Source organism: Phoxinus phoxinus (assembly GCF_949152265.1).
Source record: "Phoxinus phoxinus genome assembly, chromosome: 24".
NCBI lineage: Eukaryota > Metazoa > Chordata > Actinopteri > Cypriniformes > Leuciscidae > Phoxinus > Phoxinus phoxinus.
Genome location: NC_136899.1, coordinates 7872862 through 7894998, shown reverse-complemented (window position 1 = coordinate 7894998; position 22137 = coordinate 7872862). Strand labels below are relative to the sequence as shown.

At 39.2% G+C, this 22137-nt stretch overlaps 1 protein-coding gene across 1 annotated transcript in view; it reads left to right on the top strand.

The window, feature by feature from the left end:
* The window catches only part of ek1 (eph-like kinase 1), a 60128-nt gene that overhangs the window by 6900 nt on the left and 31091 nt on the right, over positions 1 to 22137 (top strand). The window contains exons 2-5 of the mRNA XM_079601093.1: positions 4383 to 4447; positions 5553 to 6222; positions 20092 to 20247; positions 20362 to 20715. Coding sequence (XP_079457219.1) covers positions 4383 to 4447; positions 5553 to 6222; positions 20092 to 20247; positions 20362 to 20715 — 1245 coding nt within the window. The remainder of the gene's footprint in view (positions 1 to 4382; positions 4448 to 5552; positions 6223 to 20091; positions 20248 to 20361; positions 20716 to 22137) is intronic.

Below are 22137 nucleotides of genomic sequence, written 5' to 3'. Positions count from 1 at the left end.
TTAATGCTTTTGTGCGACTCCGCACACACACATCCACTCTCACCGATGCGGCAGGTGTGGTCCGGGCCGTGTCTGTGCTTCTAATGAGGCATCCCAAGAGCGTCTTCCCTGCTGTCTTCCACTAACTAACACACACGGGTCACCATTTCATGCCATGTCTTGGCAGCAGACTGTTTACACCTCTCATCATTAAACAGACCTTGGCATGGCCAGTCAGTCGTGCCTGACACACATTACACACGTTATTAGACTGGGAAATGGCCCTTGTGTCCATTGTAATTCCCAATCTGATGTGCTTCCTTTCTAAATATGATGTTTTCTAGATTGTCAGCTTGTTTGGTCAAAATAAATATTGTTTTCACAGTCTAAAAAACATGCAATATGCATCAAATTTAATTATGTAAATATACATGACTGCAATGGCAAGAAAAAGTGATTATTGATGTTTTGGGAAAACAAATAAAATGAATTAACAGTCACTTACAGCAACAGTTCTCTCATCCGCCAATAGTTTTCAGTCATAAATACGACTTTAGAGACCATTCATGTCCAATTTCCAACTATGAAACTTGTATTATGATAATTTCTGATAGCATGTTGAAGGCAGCATAAAAACAAAAAACTAGTTTGAATCCATCCACATAACCTAAGCTTGGATGCACATAAATATGCCTGCTTAGAAAATACCAAAAGATCTTCATTCACACGTGTTAAACAGGTTTGTCAGTGGATATTATGAGATGACTCATGGGTGTTAGGCTGTAACTGGATGGCTGTTCTTTTGGGCATTGAGTCAGATGAGTGTGATGGTTGTGCCGGACAGGCTGGATCTCTGTGGCAGGTCTCATCAGTCAGTTGAGGCCGAATGGAGGCTCTTTCACCACCTCCCTGTAGAGCAGACCTCTGACTCCACATGAGCAGTGACTGACAGGAACTGCCGACTGCATTTCAAATACACTCCACCACTTCTGTCAAGACAGCTGTACGATACCAATCTCTTACAATAGATATGCATTCCGCGCTTGGAGTGGATGCTGTGGAAACCGAGATATCGGTCTTTACAAGCCGTGTATGTTGTGCTTCAGTCACCCCAGAGTCCTTTTCTTGGAACCATACGAGTGAACCACATGACAAATGTGGAAGACTTATGAGACTTAAAGGTTAAGTGTGTAATTTAGTTGATTTTAAAATACTTTTCCATCCTAAAATTTAGGGACAACTTTACTATGGTTGATTTCGGTGAAAAGTGTTAACGCTGTAGCTGCATTAGATATTGGACTACATTTAACTACTTTGAAAATGTTAAATACGTACCGTATGTTTTATATAATATGAGTTTGTATAGTAAGAATGAATACCAGACGTACCATGTTGTCATTGTCAAATGACTTACTGCCTCAGTTGTATACTTTCACTGCCATTCACAATTCCTATCCCGTGGCCTTATGGAGTAGTAATGTATCCATCTGATGCACACTTTGAAATCTCGACGGAAATAGTAGGTTATCAAGTACTTTTTTCCCCCGCTATATAAATGCAGTCCATTTACCATTTTTAGCACAATTTTGTTTTTCAATTGGTGTGTCAAGGGCACAGAAACTACACACTTGAAAGTAGATAAAAAAACTGGTGAAAATATACATAATAGATATAAAATATTGTAAGTTGAGTTGTAGCAGATTTTAAACTTTTTAAATGCCCAATAAATCTAAATCTTATCAAATGTTATTAATAATATTAAGGAGTTAAGAATAGCATCCTCATCGATTGATTTACCTATTAAGTAGGATACTTGAGAAGTACCTGACAGTGGCTATGCATGAGTGAGAGTGACCCCATTGTCCTTTTCAATTCCCTGAGGGCATCTATCCAGCAGCTTGTCTATCCTTTCCCTCTCTCTTGACCTTCCCTTATCCTTTTCCCATTTTTCAGTTTTTGCTTCCCTTGCCTGTTTACATTGGAGCGGTGATTGCTGACCACTGCACTCTTTTAAGAGTTTGGCCTAATGGTTAATCTCATCTATTGCCCTGAGGTGCTGAGATCTCGTGGCCACCCCGAGGGGATTCCAGCGTTGGCCACATCCAGAGTTGCCAGCTGAGAGCTAATGATGAAGAAAAGCCCCATTCTCTATCTAAGCAGCTGTTATAGTAAACATCACATGTATTGGCCTGGACCTGTTCAAGACTGTTACCATTTTCAGGATAATGGGGTCTAAATATAGTAGGCCAGTGAAAAGGAAACGTATCATTCAACCACTAATCTGAATATTTGAGGGGACGCTTCTCCCTCAGGGTCTCTGGTGGTTACAACACTGGTCCTGTAATAGTGATTGAAAATTGAATTTAATAGTAATCTCTTTTGCCATAATGTAGACTGCTTTTGTACCTAAAAGGGTTTTCGTTATAAAATCTTGTAATTTTCTTTTTTCTGTGGTAGTGTCTCGTCTTTTAGTACGCCTGATTGTATTCTTCCTTAGTTCCTTAGGGTAGCAGGAACATCAACTTTGTGAAGCACTCCCTTCTCTTTTTCTTTGAGAGGTAGATTAAAGGGATCTTTCACCTTTTGAATAACACAGAATCTCTGAACTAGGAAGTGGGAAAGAGAACTAGACTCCTTAAACATTTAGTTTTCTGTGATATTTGGTTACATACTCTGCTTGTCAACTTGGTAAGGTTAGCTAAACTTGTCAGTCAGGTAAAATGTTGAAGTTGCTAAAACAGCTTGTGATAATCTTGGTAGCATCAGTAAGAGTGGATTATTGACAATTATAGCAATTATGTTTTGTCATGTTTTATAGATTTAAATTCATTATAGTTAATTTTTTTGTCACAGTAAAAATCTGAGCTACCTTCCCAACTGTTGAGCCCAGGCTAGATCTGTAAATTATTAATTTTCATGCTGGTTTATTCTAGTTAGGGCCTGTTTTTGGTATTTATCTTACTGAAAGGCGAACATAACAGTTATGTGTTTACCTGCAAAACCTTGTCAGTTAAGTTGTTTGCACCTGATCTTTCAGGTGCAACTGGTTGACCAAGTAGTCTTGGTGGTTAAGCTTGTGAAACAAAGTCCTTGGTTCTTCAAGAGTCAACTTGCACCATCTTGCTGGTTTAGAAGTTTGAGCAGATCAGTTGTTTGTGGTTAGGCAGCCTGGTGTCCACAACACGCTAGTCTTTTCCTCAAGGCCTGTGTGGCAATTGTTTAAAGAATGCTCTCTGAGCCAGAACTGATGTCTCAGGTGGAATAAATTTTGCCTTGCTGCGAGTTAAATGTTGCCTGCTGCTTGTATTATTGGGCTGTGCAAGGCCTGTGGCTGTATTCATTTGTTTGTTTTATTAAATGTGTCTTTAAAAGGCAGAGCAGAATGATTTCCAGATCGTTTGGACTGATATATTGGCCTGTCTGGTTTTACCCCTTCATCAGAAAACAGCCACACGAGCACCAGCGGTTAATGGCATCGTAATCTGTATTCGGTTAAGAAGTAATATCCTGCTTTGACTCTGCATATGGTTTTCTCTTCGAGTGTCAAGTCATCAAATTTGCCCAATTGCTCTATATACGACCCATAAAACCAGACATAATCCCTGTTTCCACATCAACCAACCATCAAAGCGCGATTTAAAAATGCACACTGTTTGCATGTCACACAAACCCATTGGCAGTCAGTTTTAATTAGAATTTGGATCCAGATGGTCTTTGATTTTCCTATTTTCCTTCTTCCTTTTTTTTAAATAAAATCGTCACAAAAGGGCTCACACACATGTGCCAGGAGCGGGAGAGGTTGATATTCAGCGTGAAAGAGGAACATCTGAGGTTTGGATGTGATTAAGAATTAATCACCCCGGTTGCCAGGGATGTAATTGGTTTGGAACGGAGCTCAAAGTGGGAAGTTCAGGGCTCCGACCATTGGGAGATTGAAAGACTGTTATAAATAGCACTATCAACCTCTGAAAATATTGATGTGAGAACAGATTTCAAAAAGACTGCGTAAGGAGCTGCATCACATGTTTCGTAATGGTCACAACTGATGTAATGCCACCTGACTAGATTATTGGGATTTGTCTTAGAAGTCGTTGAGGTCAATAAAATAAATCCACTATGCCTTGGCCATATTATTAAAACTAGAATGAATAGCCTCAAATGCAAAGTGTTGATTAGGCGGTTACAAGTGGTTCTGACATTTCTAGAGCTCTATTATGTTATTCAGAAAGACTGCAGACTTGAATGATTCATGCTTTACATGGCATCATGCTGTTTAAAAACCCCACTGTTGTTTTGTGAAAAATCTGAACAAATGATAAAAATGTGGTTCTGTGATAAGTATACAAGCACTGTCTGTGGCTTTAAATAACTCTACATCTCTGTTCTTTTCATTCTTTTAACAGTTACTCTGCTCGACTCTATGTCCGCCCCAGGTGATCTGGGTTGGGAAGCGTATCCATCAGAGGGGGTGAGTACCTGTGAAAGTGTGCACAGCTCCTTTTAATTTTATTTTTTTGTACATTCAAATTCATGTCGCTACCTCATATCAAATTCAGTAATTGATTTGGATTTTAAAAAGCATTCTCAATTGAATTCTGAATGGCACACAATCTTGGTAACATCTAATGATTTTCCCCTGTGGGGGTATTTTGAACCTAAAACCTTTCGATTACCAGCCCAGATTTTCAATTGCTACTTCATCCCCAACTAGTGCTGTTACACCCCGGATTTAAAGTGTAGTGCTTGATCTTCTCGACCCTGAATGGTCCACTGCTCCCCTCTGTGAAAATACAGCCTGTGACTCTTTAGAGTTTCCTGTGGGGGGTCGTAGGAGAGTATCTCGTTTTGAACAACCTTGCCAACCCGCTGAGTAACGATCTCCTCTGTGGGAGTTGGTTCTCATCCCACGCTTTTGTGTCATTCATTCAAATCCATTTTCACAAAATGAAGATGGATTGTAATAGTGGCCTTGGCACAAGTAGTCACGCTCAGATTCATGAGTGCCTGTAAAGAGAAATATCTTATGTTTTTGTGTGGTGCTGATAAAGCAGGGGAAGAGTTCAAGGTTTGGCATTTCCAGCAGTACGCATACTGCAATTCTGAAATGAAAGATTTGTGTTGCGTGAAAAACATTAAGACAGTTTGAACGTTGCTGCTTTTCGTGCCATTATTTTTAACCCACAAACTTACTGACGTCAATGCCAAACCAACAACCCATGGTATTTTTCATGGTTTTCGTTAGCCTTTGTTGATTTTTACGTATTAAAAATGGAAGTTTCCAAGGCACAATTATATTTTCTCTGCATCAGCAATGAGTTAAATTATGCACAAACAAAACAACTGAGACTATTCAGTTTGTAACTTTGAGCTGATTGCCTGTCAGAAGCACTTTCCTCTTGATGAAAGTTAAATGAAGCGTTTTCTCGTAATGCGCCCATCATGCATCTGTCAAAATCTTTCAGAACCCAATGTAAGAGCTTAGAGAGTTCAGAGCCAAAGTATACAGGACAATTACCAAAGCATTGAAGGATGTCTGTCTTTTTGAATTGATCAACTTTTGGTCTGTTTGTCAGTGGGAGGAGATCAGTGTTATGGACGAGAGGAACATACCTATGAGGACGTACCAGGTGTGCAACGTAATGGAAGCCAATCAGAACAACTGGTTGCGCACTGGACTGATCCAGCGTGAGGGTGCTCAACGTGTCTATGTGGAGATCAAATTCACTCTGCGTGACTGCAACAGCCTGCCAGGAGTCCCTGGAACCTGTAAGGAGACGTTTAACGTGTACTACCATGAATCCAACAATGCAGTCGCAGCGCCTTTGCGCCACATTCGCGAGAGCCAGTATGTGAAGATCGATACTATAGCGGCCGACGAGAGCTTCACGCAGACGGACGTCGGGGATCGTGTCATGAAGCTGAATACGGAAGTGCGAGACATCAGTGGTCTCAGTAAGAGAGGCTTGTACCTGGCGTTTCAGGACCTGGGTGCTTGCATTGCTTTAGTGTCGGTGAGAGTCTTTTATAAGCGATGTCCGCTGGCGGTGCTCAATCTTGCCCGGTTCCCGGACACGGTGACGGGCGGCGATTCAGCGCTGGTGGAAGTGCGTGGCACTTGTGTGGAGGACGCGGAAGAGCTGGAGGGACCACGGATGTTTTGCAGTGCTGACGGAGGTTGGCTGGTGCCCATCGGCCGTTGTGTGTGCCGGCCAGGCTTCGAGGAGGTGGATGGACACTGCCAACGTAAGTATTATTTATTTTACTGTCTCAAATGATGGCCTTAGAATATATAAAACATTTTCTGGCTAACTGGGTAAACATGCTCTTGATCGGAAACAATTCTCTTTGAAACAAATATTGCGACCACAATAGTGGCTTTAAATGGCAAGCATGTCCAGAGGTTCTTTATATGTTCTCTCAGCTGTCCTGCTGTGTTAGCTATTGGTTGTGAAACAGAAACTTGAGGATACACAGTTAGAAACTGTAGCAGATGGGGTTGAAGGTTATGTCTTACTCATAAGAGAAATCTGATGTTTGGATGGAAGAGATTTAAGAAGGATTATTGTTAGATTAATAGTGAAATATGACAGCGTGGGCCAGATCCTTTAGTTGATCTATAGATACGGATGGGTAGATGGATAGATATAGATAGATAGGTGGATAGATGAGAAGGTAAATATATATATTTGAACTATAGATGTAGGAATGCAGATAGATAGATAGATAGATAGTTCTAAACAAAGATCCATTATAAAGAGAACATGCTAAATAAAAGCTGACAAATTAAGTTATCCCACTTGAGATTGAAGTAGACCGCACGCTTTATTACGACACGTTCATGGAAACAGGGTTAGACTCAGGTCTTTACACTACTCTTTTTAATCTCAGAAGGCACTAATGGCTTTATTAACGTAGCCTGCTTTCTAGCCAAGACGAGGGCTACACTGTAATTGTTTATTTTTTGCTTTTTCTCTCTCTCTTCGCCTTTGGTTATTCAAAGCCCTGTCACTCCTCAACCCACGTTAGAGGAACTTGCCTGTATACCACCCCAGGACTGAGAAGGCTGCAGCTTTTAAATATTCATTTACCCATTCTGGACGGTTTTCTTGTGGGTGAAAGTGTAGATCAGAAAGGAGGGGGTCTGGACAGGGTTACTAGGAACTTTGGAGTGACTAGAAAGTAGGCTAGAGAGATGGGGGTGGGAAAGCCATCACATCCAATTCAGTGGTCTTTGGTTTGGACCCCAGCTAATAGAGTCCTACAGCTCATTTCAATGGTTAGATCTGTTAATTAGGGCCAGAGCACTGATGGTGCGAGGACCCTCTTGGAATTTGTTTATTTACTAATTGATATTGCTAGTCAGAATCAGGATGGTATAAAGAACTATTAATTGTCTTAATATTATGTCATAGTACTCAGTTTATCTCATTACTTTCAATTCAGATTACTCCATTTTAAACTCACTCAGGAAAAATATAATTTCTTGTGGCACAGCTCAGTGAGGAACATTCAGCAGCCCTGGAAAAAGGTTAACATTTTAACAGCTATTCATTACTGTGAGTGATTGAGACTGGGCTGTAACTCAAAAATAACCTCAAAATAAAAGATTTACTCTAACTGCAATAAGAGATTGGTTAATTCATACGAACCCGGTCAGCTGACAAAACATTCATTGCTCCCTGGCTCTGACAGCTCCATGAAAAACAGGGCATTGCCATGAGGAATGGTACAAAGTGAAACAGCTCGTGGTCTGTTTTCACCTTGCGGTCTCGCTGTGGGTTCTGGAAGTGCTTGCTGACGCTGGCTTTCTCCACTTTTCATGCTGCGAAGGCTTTTATATTCACTGAACAACAGCATTAGTAGAAGGACAGTAGTCTTACAGCTAAATTTTAGTTACCAATGGCGCGAGGACCCTTTTGGAATTACTCCGTTTATTATCTTCCTTTCCTTTAATTTTCTTTTCTTTTCTTTTCTTCCTTTTTATTATTCTATTATGTCCTTTTTTGTATTCCCCCTCCTTTTCTTTTTCCTTTTTCTCTCTCCTGTCGTATTATGTCTCTTGGATTCTCTCTAAATCTGCCAACAGCGCCTCAGTTTATCCCACTCACCATTCACCGTCAGCACACAACGCCGTGATAGAAGAGAGTAAAAAATAGAAAGAGACGGACGTCTTCTCCCACAACCTCGGCTCAGTGAACTGCCTCTTATATTTATCTCTTCTATTCTTTTCCTTTCGTCTTATTGTGGCAGCTCTCGAACGATCTCCAAAAGACCCCCCCCCCCCATCTCTTCTTGTTCAACACTTTGTCTTGCCGTCCGTAGATTCATCCTTTTTTTTTCTGTTTCTAAATCCTCTCTTAACCTTTTATACTGTGAATGTGTGTTGTAAACTCTGATAATAAACCCTCTTGTATCAAGTCTTTTTACCATGGCTGTTCATTCTTATCCGTATCTCTCAGCATAGAGCACTTCGGCTTACAATCACGGCCCTTTTGTTGGATGTAAATGGTTTTCGAGTGGCTTGGTGGTGCACACCAGTCTCTGAGTTTGGGTCTGGCATAAGGTCTGACCCGATGGCCCCTCGACTGTTAGCATGCCAGCTGAAGATGGGCACTCTCTTCTGTTTCCTGAGGCGTATTTTCTCCAGCGCTAAGCTCACACAGTGTGGCTGAATGGAGTGCTTTTCATTGGGGCAGGAATGGCAGAAATGAGCTCTTTGTGACGGTAATCTCGCTGTGAGGAGCTCTGGAGTGTCTTCCTCCATAGGATTTGAGCTGAGAAACTGGGTCATGGGATTGTCAGCACCCCAACGGAGATTCACAGTGGAGGCAGCTTGAAGGGATGAGCTTGTGTGTGTGCTCCAAAACGGAATTTTGGAGTGTAGATTGGAGAGGTTAACACGGTTAAGAGACCTGAGCTTTCCACACATTGCGGTTGTTCGTCTTTATAGGGGCTCTAGTAATCACATACTTAGACGTTTAGTTTGATTTCCACATCTGTAATCCCCACCACGTGATGCTCGCCTGCTGGGTTGACAGCATGACGCTGGAATTGCAGGAGTTTATCTTCGGCCGGTGATTTTGTTAAACCGGACACAGTCACCATTCAGCTCACCCACATAAACCATCTCTTCTGTTTTTGTTAGCTAAACTGTAAATGTGTAAATGGGCATTATGAAATTGGGAAATATTAGTCATTTAGCCTTTTATGGACAGAACAGTTTAGAGCAGTGGTTCTCTACCTTTTTGACTCCAATCCCGGCTATTGTCCACAACAATATTCGAAAGCCCCATAACTTTTCTTTTATATATATGTATATGGTAACACTTAAGGTCCAATTGTCACTATGAACTAGTTGTATATTACTAGGATATTAAAAGCATGTAATAGACATGCTTGAACACGTAATACACATGCACATGACATCACCGTTTTCACAAATTCACATTTTTGTTGTTTACAAGGAGACCGTAAAGGCATAGTTTTTAAAACCTTGCACTTTGAAACCCATTTTCAAAAGCGTTCGTTTTCAAGCCCCCAAAACGCCATTGTCGTGTAAATGAACGGCCAAAACACATAAAAAGTTTTCTGCTTTCATTTGAAAACTGTGTTGTGTAAATGTACCCTTAATCCTACCCAATACCTTAACTTAACAACTACTTTACTAACTATTAATAAGCAGTAATTAGGAGTTTATTGAGGCAAAAGTCCTATAGTTAATAGTGAGATTTGGACCCTATATAAAGTGTGACCATATGTATGTACTGTATATGTGCGTGTTGTATATTATGTTATATTATATTATGTTATATTATATTATATTATATTATATTATATTATATTATATTATATTATATTATATTATATACTGAAGGAGGGACCCTTGAGACATTTACATTTATACATCATGTTTTGACAACATTTGGTGAAAAGAAACTGCTTAGTTGGTACTTCCAGGGAATCCAACCACAAAACATGCCTGTGGATATTTAGGTCCCATAACACATGAAGCGTGATATACCATTTCTGCACTGTGGACATACATATACTGAATCATTTAAGCATCACTGGTACCTGGTGATAGCCCTACAGCTCAGTGAAGCATAAAGCTGCCTGTTCAACATTCAGCCCAACTCCGTAAACTGAGCTGTTTTTCCCCCCTTCATATGCGTTTGAGCCATCCCCGTAGCATATTACTAGTTCTCTGCTAGCTACTCGTTGCCAGTTTGTGTGTGTGTGTGTGTGTGTGTATGAGCTGCATCAAGTGCAAGTTTTTCTTCCAACCGAGAAGCTTTTATCGGTGAAGACAGCGCAAGACATCTGCAACATCTGCAATAGCCATTTCACTTACCCTTGATAATAACATTATTTCTGGAACAAATTTTTAAAGGAGAAAAAGATGCTTGCTCATATGTAGTACACTGACATTCTTTCTTTATAACCATATGCTGAAATGCTTGAAATGGGTTTTTTGGAGAAATATAGATTGTGCCTGCATATGAAATTCTTTACAAAACTCTTTACAAAAATCTATTTATTAAAAAATAAAATAAATCAATGAGCATGCAGAGTTGTAATCGAAAAGGATATTTTTGAAAAGGCTAAAATATACGTTTTTTTTTTTTTGGTCTCTACATAATTACCATATATATAAAAAATATATATTTAGTGGTTCATTTCGTTTTAACAATTACTTTACAATGTGTACAAATAAATAAATATATATGCTGCTTTTATTAGTGGCATCTAGTTAGTCAGCTGCCGACTAAAACGTCTCTCCATCTCAGCCCTCCATCATACTGTCTACCACATGTCATCTGCCCATTTCTTTACCTCAAGCTGCTGTTTGGATCAATAACATTTTAGTAGCCGATAGTAAACAACATGGAATAACCTGTCAGTGGATGGCAAAGTGCCAATCTGCAATTTAGGTTCACGGTCCAACTGTCATAACACAGACGATTCATGATACTTGTTTTCTTTGCCATGCAGTTGTCTCTTAGGAAACTGTAGAACATGTTCGAGTTTCAGATTGCTGGCATGCTGAGATCTGGGCAGAGTAAAAGAGAAATGACGTGCAAATCAAACACTGTGATGGTATCACTAATGACAATTAGGCCTACATGGTACGTAGCTAGTCTTAGTCTTCATAGGTGCTGGGGATATTTGAGATTTCTTTCTCAGAAAGCAGTTAAAGCAAGACCGTTGTGAGCTCTGCTGGAGAACGTCAGGATGGCTACCAGATGTAGCCGCCGGTTTTTTCCCCCTCTTGCTCCTGGGTCTTGGGTGTGGACCCCTGTCGGAAAGACATGAGCTGGAATAGAGTCTCCACAGCCAAGGCATCAAAGACTCGGCGCGCCATCAATTATACAGGGACATTGACAGCTTACAGAACTCTAAAATTTCATCCAGGGAGTTTAGCACATCGTTGAATGTTCCTTTTCTGTCTACAGGATGAATTTATGAATGTTTTTGCATGCGTTTAGTAGAAGTTGTATTTCTCGGCCTGTAAAACCGACAGGCTGGCTTCACAGTTTTTCTTTATTGAAAAAGGAAAAATGTTAAGGAAACTAGACATTTCTTCATATTTTCTTCCTTTCACCCGCAGTTTAAAAGTCACAATAGGCCTATCATTCCCGTTTTAAATATTAACATCATTATTTTTATAGAGATGTTCACAACTCACATTATGACGACTAATAGTGGTGCTATTTTTCACAAGGTGTGGTCAAAATGACACTTAAAATATGGAAAGAAACGTCTTAAACTGTTTCTGTTCAGCATGGGAAGTTTACACTTCTCACTACAGTGTTTACCTTGTGTTAAGTGTCCTTTGCTAATGTTGCCTCACAGTGACGTTGTAATGGGATTTGTTTCTACAACTGTTTTGTCTCTTAACCAGACGTATGTGTGTTTTGAAGAGGAAGAAGGCACGTGGAGGCAACGACACGTGCATCCAGCAGTCGTCTTGCATTATTTTATTTTTTTCCAAACTCTCTTAATAATTCATCTGTCAGGCTGCAGATGACAAGAGGGCTTACGACCAGGAGAAACAGTCTACTGGCTGACTCATACTTGAAATCAACATGAACCAGAATGGACCCTATATACTTGAATGCTTTTCCCCTGGTCTTATTGTCAATGTAGTGAACATTGTTCAAAATGTAAAAACTAATTTTTTTTCGTAATCTTTAGTCAAATATTAAATATTTTATATATATATATATATGTATAAAAAATATTTTTTCTTTTTTTTTTACCTGTTCCTTCCTTAAGCAGCACAAGCTATTGAATAACTGGTTTCATCAAAATCTAATTTAGGTCTGGATTCATTCTGGTATGGAAAGCTCACTTTTTATGATCCAGTCAATTCCCAATGGATAAAATAAAGTACCATGCAACTTTTTTTTATTACCTATTTCTCGTGGAAATACACCCGTTTTTGGAGCTAAAATGTTTTTTTCACATGTGATTTTTAAGGGACAAAACCCTCTCTGTTAAAACACAATCATGTCAGACATTTTAAAGTCATTCCCACATTTAAAAAACAGGCGGAGCAACAGGAGAGACCGGAATGAGATACCCAATAGCATTTACACATGTGTAATGAAATGGAGCCAATAAAACGAGAGACTGTCTTTTAAGAGGAGCCAGTTTCCAGTGCTGTCTCGAAGTCTGGCGCTGGCTGGTTTACAGACCTGATCTACAGTTCATGATTACAGACCTGCACAGCCTCACATCTCACATGCGAATCTGGACTTTTGCTATCAACCTGTATGATTCGAGTGATCAACAGCTTCTCTCAAAAATCCACAAGGCATTTGGAGGCTCTTTAAATAGATCAATATGAATTAATCTGTTTTATTCAGGAAAACAGTAGTAAGAGGGAGACTTCAGAAGTTATTTTAATGGCCACTCTATGTTCAGAAATGAAATAATGCGTTTGCTTTGGAAATTCAGCCTGAAGTTTTAGGTTCTTATGGTTTTAAATGGATGTAGTGAGACTATAGCTTCGTATGCTAGAAAAGACAGGCACGAGTAAGCGGAGAAGAATTCGTTTTTATTGCTACTTTTCTCGCGTGTATGGATAATCTCTTTTTTATAGCTCTCCACCCAAGAGCTGCGGTCAGAAGCTCCCCCTGTTCCCTCTGTATCTCACCCCACTGAAATAACAGCAAGACCGCCGGTCTCCAAACACACCTGCTTTTCATTTCAGCCCCACTGATTACAAAGTCTGCAGGAAAACTGAAGTATTGAGTATACTGTAAGTTTGAGTAGAACAGTCTGGATGCAAACCACATCCAAAGATGTCGTTCCTGCATTTCTAAGATTAAAAAAATGTTGTGTGTTAGTTCCTTAGAAGCAATTACTGTTGTATTATGTTACATTTTCTTTTCTGTTATTTTCTTTTATACTGTATTTTATTTAGTACATTTATTTTTATATATATATATATATATATATATATATATATATTTGTATTTATACTGCTGGACTATAAAGCAAGTGAAAATTCGAATAGACATTGAAGCAACCATATCTAAGGACCAAACGGAGCAAATTTGGACAAGTATTACTCAGTTATTCCTTACTAATTATTCCGTAAGTGAAAATCTGCTTTAGGCGGAATTGATGGTTGAGGAAAATTGTAGAGCTCCGCTTTTGGGTCGTGATAAAGTTGTCCACCTTGTTTTATTCAGTTGTTTCATGGGATAAAGTAGTGTCTGGCTCAAGTGGACATTATATGCCACTAGGTTGATAGGATGTTCCAACTAGGCCTACCAGCAAAGCCTGGGAGATTGGCTCTGTCACGCTGTGCATGATGGATGGAAAGCAGGAAATAGCCTTTAGAAAGAAAGGGCACTCCAGGGAGATCGAGAGAAGATTGAGACAAAGGAGAAATCCAGCAGTAGAGATGTTTAAATCCTCTCCTGACACTTCTGAGGTAATTCGACAGGTATTTCGGATGTTTAAGGCCAGGTAGATGCTGTGTTATGTGAGACTGTTACGTGAGTGCCATTTGTGCAACCATTTTCCCATGGTTATTGGAAAAGGTAAAGGGTTCGACCTCTGAAAAGCAGTCTGATTTCCTCAATTGCTTCTGCGATCAACTCACTCCTGTTGAATGGGTTAAAGAAGTGCTTTAGACCCAAAACAGGCTGATTCTGTGTGAATATTGTGAACAACCTTTTAGCACTCTGGGAGGAAAGTCTGGCTCTACCATTCTCCGGTCAGCTCTGTCATCAGCCGGGATTGGTTGGATTTTTTTTCCTTCTCCAAAAATCAATGCTACAATGCCTAATGGCCATGGCAAAAATGGCTGAAAAGACTTTAAAAAGTCTCTGCTGTGCAATTGGACGCTAAATCAATAGAGCGCTATAATCACTAGAACACTTCCATTCCTGTAGGTGAGATCGAGTTCTGCTAATGTGAAGAACCTTGTTTGTTCTTGTATGTCGAAGGGCTCAGCCAGGTCATTTGCTTACCAACAGAAACGCGAATGTGTTGAAATACCTCAGACGTTAACTGTTAGCCTATTTAGCATGTCATAGGGATAATGACGGTTTGACATTAGCCGTGTTTCCATTACCCTTCAAAATGCGTGAATTGAAAATACGCTCAATGAAAACTTTCGCAAAAACTCCCATTTATCGCTAAAAAGTTTTTACGCTCGCATGAGGTGGTTTTTCAGGCAATTCGAAAAATTTATATTTAGAAGAACTGCAATGGAAACAGTTTTTGCGTATTTACAGGTCACCTGACATAGATGACGCGGACAGAATAGGCTATAAGACAGAGTCCTTTATTAAATTTATTAAATATTCTAAGACAAAATAATTACAGGACTACTGGTTTCTAAACCTCAAAGAAATGCCACAATCAAGACTTCGAAGCAGATATGAGGGAGAAACATCCAGAAACACTCATATTACAAGTATAAGGGTCTTTCCTTGCCATTAATGCTTTGATAACACACCTACGTCTCCTTTGATTAATAATAATGGGTAGTGCGGTGGCTGGGATATATATAAACCTACCAACGTCCATAGCCATGATTTTTGGAATGACTTATCGCGAGAGGAAAAAAGTATGTTTTAGTCGCATAACATCAGTTAATGGAAACGGCGTCAATTCGCAATAGTTTTTTGTCGACATTTAGAAAACGTTTTGCGCAAATCTGTAATGGAAACGCGCTTATTGATGTATTTTGGCTGTTAAGCATTAGTAAGTCAAGCATTTACTCTAAGGTGAGCAACGATTTAAGTCTAACTGTAAGAAACTGAGCTTCACTTCCAATGTATAGTTTAAATGTAAACTAGTCCATATTTTAGCCCATAGCTAGCCCATATTTGTCCATTTGAAGGCCAAACACATGAAACATGCATCTGAAGGTTGACTATAGAGTTAAAATTTTACTGAAAGAGATTGAGGTGTGTTATTGTATTTTCAAGCACTTCTCTTTGCTTGTATGAACTTTTTGCTGTGTGTGGATCAAACTTCACTCTTATAGACTCCTAGGAGTTCTACTATTTAAGTCTTGATTCACAATCAATGAAGGGAGCATTTTGGAATTATGTTGCCATGGAAACTAGTACATACGCCTCTCTCCCTAGGTAATAGAAGGCCCAGTTTCTGTGGGTTTGGGGACTGTTTGACTGACCCTACATTTTTTTCTTCTTTTCTGAGTGGGTCCACAATAATGTTAAATTGAAAAGGGCACCTGAAGCGCTGGAAAAAGGGATGTCACTCTCGAATACACTCTCTTTTCAAATATACAATATATAATAGTTTGTTTTACGTTTCACAAGTTTCAAACTTTCCACTTTCATTGTTAGTTTCAGTTTTTTTTTATATAAAGTTTTCTATTTTGATCTTAGTTTAAATTTTATGTATTCTAGGGCTGCCATTTTTTTTTTTTTTTTGCATTGAACTGTAGTTTAGTTTTTAAAAAAAAATATAATTTAGTTTTCATTTGAACTTTCTCACCATAGTTAGGCACTGTCCCTGATCCCTGATGTGATAGAGAAGGGTCTCTGTTGAGGTGGTGGGTTGATGTCTATTGATCTGCCTCATTCAATATGAACCAGAGACTGCAGACAGAATGAGAAATACACTAATAGCAACCATTCGTCCCCATGGACCAGGGCATTAAACACACTCTCCAAACATGTCTCTCATCCTCCGCCTCGCAGGAAGGAAAAAAAAATACAAGCTCTCCGCTGTTCATTTTTCTCTCGCTTGCTTTCTCTCTCTCTTTATTCCCATGGTGGTGCTGCTCTTTCTGTCTTTCTGTCTGAAGGTATCATATATAAAAGCTATTGATTATCTAGAGCCAAGGGGACACCAATCACACCAATGTAAATATTTGATAAGGGAGCCATTTTAGATCTCTGAGATGTTCCACTTCTCTCTGTCTTCTGCTCATGAGCAAAGGTATTCTTAATATGTTTTGCTTTACATTGATCATTTTCTTTGCCCATCAATAATTTGTGTTAATATGTTGTCGCCTAATATAATTTCCTGTTTTTTATAAGTTTGCTTTCATTACTTTGATTTCGTGGAAAAAACACTATCAAATACTAATAAATACTGTGTGATTGTGTATATATGAAGACTTCATATATATAGATACAAGTGCCATCTGACATTTTCTTCTAGAATGATAATTTTTATCAAGATATGTTTATGTTCAGTTTATTCACTTTAATGGCAATGAAAATTACCTATTAATTGTCATTAAAGTGAAATAACTGAACTTAAATAAACTAGCTTGATAAAAATGCTCATTAGAAGAAAATTTCAGATGGCACTTATGGGCTTTTGCATCTGAAGTCTTCATATATAACATATATAACACAAACTTTTATGTTAGATGCAATTATCCACGATTAATCCATTTAACAGTACTAATATATATATATATTCAGAAATTAAAAGCACGTAGAATGAGAGTAGTGTGTAGAATGTAGTGCGAGAATTTCATCTTTAATGTATTTGTGAAAAAATACTAATAATAATTGTCACTGATGAATAGCATGGCTATACCAGCACCAAACCAGCATTAACCATCATGCATTCACTTATGTTACGATTTCACTATGGTAGACTTGCTGGAGGATTTTTTTCAGGCTTTCATGATCAAATTGCATCTCCTGGATCTTTCCTTCACAGCATTTCCATAACATTTTTTTTTTTTGTGGTTAGCAGTCGTAGTTGAAATCTGCCTTGTTGCCAATGCGCTGCTATGAGACACTAGACCAGTTGGGTTCCACAAAAGGCCGGGCTTTTCAACGGCTTTCTGGTTTGGCATTGGTCACCGAGAGGTTGCAAAACCACAATACACACATGCTGTTTCATTTCAGGCCTCGTTCCAAACCTCCACAGGGTCTTTACACCTCTTACCTCACACTGACCACCAGAGGTTACACATTCAACAATTGCTCCTTCTGTAGGTCTTAGCTAAATACGCTGGGGTTATGGAATCATAGGGTGTTTTTTACACCCCATACAGCAGAACTTCACCTAATAACCCTGAAAACTGTACATTTTAGCTCAGAATTATTTAGGTCAGTGAATACTCCTGGATTTGTGCCAGAATTCAGTAAGCCTGTTAGCATAAAGCTTTAGTTTGGGAAAATGGCTTTTTTGTGTATTTCCACATCTGTGTATCTTCTCCTTTTGTATTATGTACAGCAGAAAAACAGGAACTATGCAACGCTCTGAGCTCTGGCATTAAAAACAATGATGGCTTTTAATGTATCTGTGGTCATGTGGATTATGACATCTCTGTAAATAAAAGGAGAACATGGTTGGATAACAAAACACAGTCAGCGTGACACTGATAAAGGAAGGATTTAGTAATTTCACACTATGGAAGAATGAAAAAAAAAGCGACGTTTTCCTAAGAGCAGTATTAATTCTGCTGGTCTCGACTGCCTCTCGGCAGATTGAAGTAAAAGCATTTAGAGCAAATTCTTGTTCCTTTAATCTCTCGGAAAGATCTCACGCTGAGAGGGTCTTATCTTTACTGAAGCATTACACAGTGTGTGTGTGTGTGTGTGTGTGTAGCCCTATATGTGTGTGGTGGTGTCAATGGTGTTAGATTGAGATAGGTGGAGAAATCTTTGTCTTTGTCCTTGTAGAAAGCCTACCTGTGGTACTTAATGTTTTGTAGGTTTAATTTTGGACCAAAAAAATAGGCTTTGAAATATTAAACAGCAAGAAGTAACCATACTGGTCAGAACGAAAACAGCATTTTGCATGGTTTTATATCACATTAAATGACTCTTCTGCTAATGTTTTGACCCATTTGACCTTTTGAGCTTCATAACAGTGCAATAAACCACAGTTGATTGGTTGGTCTGGAGCTGAAAGATGGTGATTCATTAATTAAAAGGGACAGCTGTCTTATTGATCATGATACATCTCCGGCTATTAACTAAAGTTTAATGTGGTGGTAAATCAGAGCGTCTGTTAATGGATCGAGGAGGTTGATGTGCTTGAGTGTAAATTATAAAGTGTGCAATGTAATGCATATTCTACTCATATGATTATTAATGTGATTCTTTTGGCTCGTGCATTGCAATACTTAGCCCAACACACATTATATTGTAATGAAATATTATTAGGGCGAATTCAGGTAAAGTGGAACACTTTTTACTAATGAGATGACTGGGAAAATAGGCTATGTCCCAATTATCCCTAATTAACGATATAATACTGCTTCATTGCAATATATATATAAAATACAAAATAATATGATTACAACCATTACAATATAATGCTTTTATGTCACTTTTATTGATATTATGGATTTAGTAAGGAAATGGAAGCAGGAAATGTTAGTTCGAATCAAACATTTACCACATTTACCGGCTCTGATGCAGGTGTAAATCCTATTTGAATAGTTTATTAAAAAATGTAGGTTTTTATTTTTTCTGGGATGGTGCATATACTGTAGGACTTATAGCATGACTTCTGTAATGAAATTTCCTTGGAGCCCAAGACATTCCTCAGTGTTTGAGTTATTAATTACAGCACAGGTTGAGTCACTTAGCGTGGTTAAATTTACAAGCAACACTTCTCAAAACTACACCCACCTTTAACTGCTTTTCAAAGCAGCCGTCACTCCACACTCCATTAGCACAGTCCAAAGTTCAGTATTAGTCACTCTGAAAAGAGAAATATGTTGGAGGCATTGTGCTGTGGCTGATGAGAACCGACATGTTTGGGATGTGTTTGCAGAAATATAGAGTTTGCTTTTAGTTCTAGGGGCAACATGGGAGTCTGGCACAGCGTCCCTGAGGGGAAGTGCTCTGATGCGCACACACACACGCACACACGCACAGCTCCAACTTAACCCAGCTTCCCCCCCCCACACACACACACACGGCCGCCACGTGCCTTGAGTCAGGCTAATGCTGCAGTGGGATGTTAGAAATGCTTCACTGAAGAAGGTGACGAGAGCTGAGGGGAAATTTCCCTCATAACCTCACAAAACTCCTCTATTCACATTGCTTCTTCAATAGTACTTAAGTATAAGGTTTCATGCTCTAAATTGTCATAATGTAATTTTACTTGAATTATTTTTTTATCCTCTTTTGTACCCTTAGAATATAACATTTTTGTCTGTTTCTGCCACTGTACCTTTAAGAATGTTTAAAGAATTCTATATGTAAATTACGTTTTAATTTATATTATTTGATGGATGGATGGATGGATGGTTGGACAGACCAACAGATGATAGATTGATGGACGGATGGATGGATGGATGGATGGATGGATGGATGGATGGACAGACAGACAGACATGATTGATAGATAGATAGATAGATAGATAGATAGATAGATAGATAGATAGATAGATAGATAGATAGATAGATAGATAGATATATAACTTCAGCATGGATGGATGGATAGACAGACTGATTCTCTCTCGTTTTACTAAATTGTGGCCACTTTAAACTAATTAATTTCCTTGTTTTGGTTTAATTATATATAATGAGAACTCCTATCAACATTTCTCTTATAATTCAAGTAATTTATTACAATAATATTCATCTTTCTAAAAATAAATAAAATACATTTTTTAATCTTTTGTGTTCTTCGATAGCATGTCGGTCAGGCTTTTACAAGGCCTCTGCCATGGATGCGTACTGCGTGAAGTGTCCCCCACACAGCTACTCCCACCAGGACAAAGCCTCCGAGTGTGTGTGTGAGAGAGGCTTCTACAGGGCGGAATCTGACCCTCGCTCCATGGCGTGCACAAGTAAGCTGAGGGTCTTTCTAAATGTTAACTAAAATCAATCAATCAAACATCCAGTTTGTTGTTATTTGGATAACTGTACAGTTGACGTGTTTTACTTGTATGTACGTTCATCAGGACCCCCCTCGGCACCCGGAAACCCTATTTCAATGGTGAACGAGACTGCAGTCACTCTAGAATGGAGTCCTCCTCGTGACAGTGGTGGACGTGGAGATGTTACCTATAGTGTCCACTGCAGGAAGTGTTCGGGAGAAACGGGGGCTGCAGGGGACAGTGAGAAGTGTGTTCCCTGCGGCAGTGGTCCACATTTCAACCCCAGGCAGTTTGGCTTGACGCACCCCAGGGTTCTGGTCACAGAACTGCAGCCTCACACCAATTACACCTTCAGCATAGAAGCCCTGAACGGAGTCTCAGATCTCAGCCCCAGTCCACGTCAACTAGTGTCCGTCAACGTCACCACCAGTCAGACAGGTGAGATGTCAGTGTTTCTTCAAGAAGGGGTTTTCTATGTGTTATTAGGTAGAGGATAAGACTCCTTAGAAGCCTCTGAATGAGGGGTTTTCAAAACTGGAGTCCAGGCAGGAACCCTAATTCAGTTTTTTTGTTTTGTTTTTGGAAATAAGATTAATGGCAATAACTTTATTCTGTTGACTGTCGAGTTTTAACATTACGTCATAGAAAGAAACCAAATCTTTATATAGTTTTGTATTTTATATTATATTTAGTGCTGTCAAATCGTTTACATAATATAGAGTATGTGTGTACCACACACACACACACACACACACACACACACACACACACACACACACACACACACACACACACACACACACACACACACACACACACACACACACACACACACACACACACACACACACACACACACACACATTGGTATTATTAATATAATATCAATAATATTATTTTGATAATTTACGAATGTATAAAAAATATTTTCATGGTTAGAAATAAATATAATATAAAACATAAATGGAATAATATAAATGCTATTATATAATATCACACTTAATATTTTTCATATAGAGTGTAAATGAGTCCTTAATACATGAAAATGTAAAGCTATCTTTATGTTTTCTGAAGGGATTCCTTGCAAGGAAATGGTTATATTTGGGGGTCCTTCTAAACAACGTTGTTTTTTTTTGTCCTTTTAATTTGATTCATACAAAAAATATGCTGTGATGTAGATTTATTGTATAACTGTCAGGGATATTTAGTCCTTCAACAGCTTTAAACGTCCTCAGTTATACATTTTTCTGCCTGCACTCTTAAATCTCTGCAGCTTTAGTCAAAATGTGTCTCTTGCTTCCTGGTTTTGAATTTTACACTGGTATGCTGTGTTTCAATGGGTCCACTTATATCTCGCCTGACCTTTAAACCCACACTCTGTGTGCGGCTCGAAGCCCGTCATTGGTCGAGAGGAGGGACGAGCTCTCCTGATCCTGTGGTTAAGTATGATTCAGCCCCTTAGAGAACAAGAGCGAGAGAGAGATAGACAGGAGCGAGAGGCAGCGTAATGAGAAGCCTGAGAGGAGAGTCACCCTGGATGCCCAGATCAACAGCCCTTCGCTCTTATGAGAGCTGACATGCCTGTAACCGTGGAAACGCCACTGTGGGAGAGGAGGGATTGAGGTATACGTAACTGTGATTGGTTTATATTTCGAGTACTTGCCCTCTGGTCCACACCGCTTGAAATATTCAAGAGACAATCCGCCGTGCGTCGAGAGGAGGCTTCTGGGATGATGTAGTGCCTGTATTTGCATGTTTTGCATGATGCGGATATCGACTGATGTTTCAGGGCACATCTTTCATCGGCAGGTGTGCGAGTGATGGCAAACAGAATATTTAGAAATGCAAATTGTAAGGAAA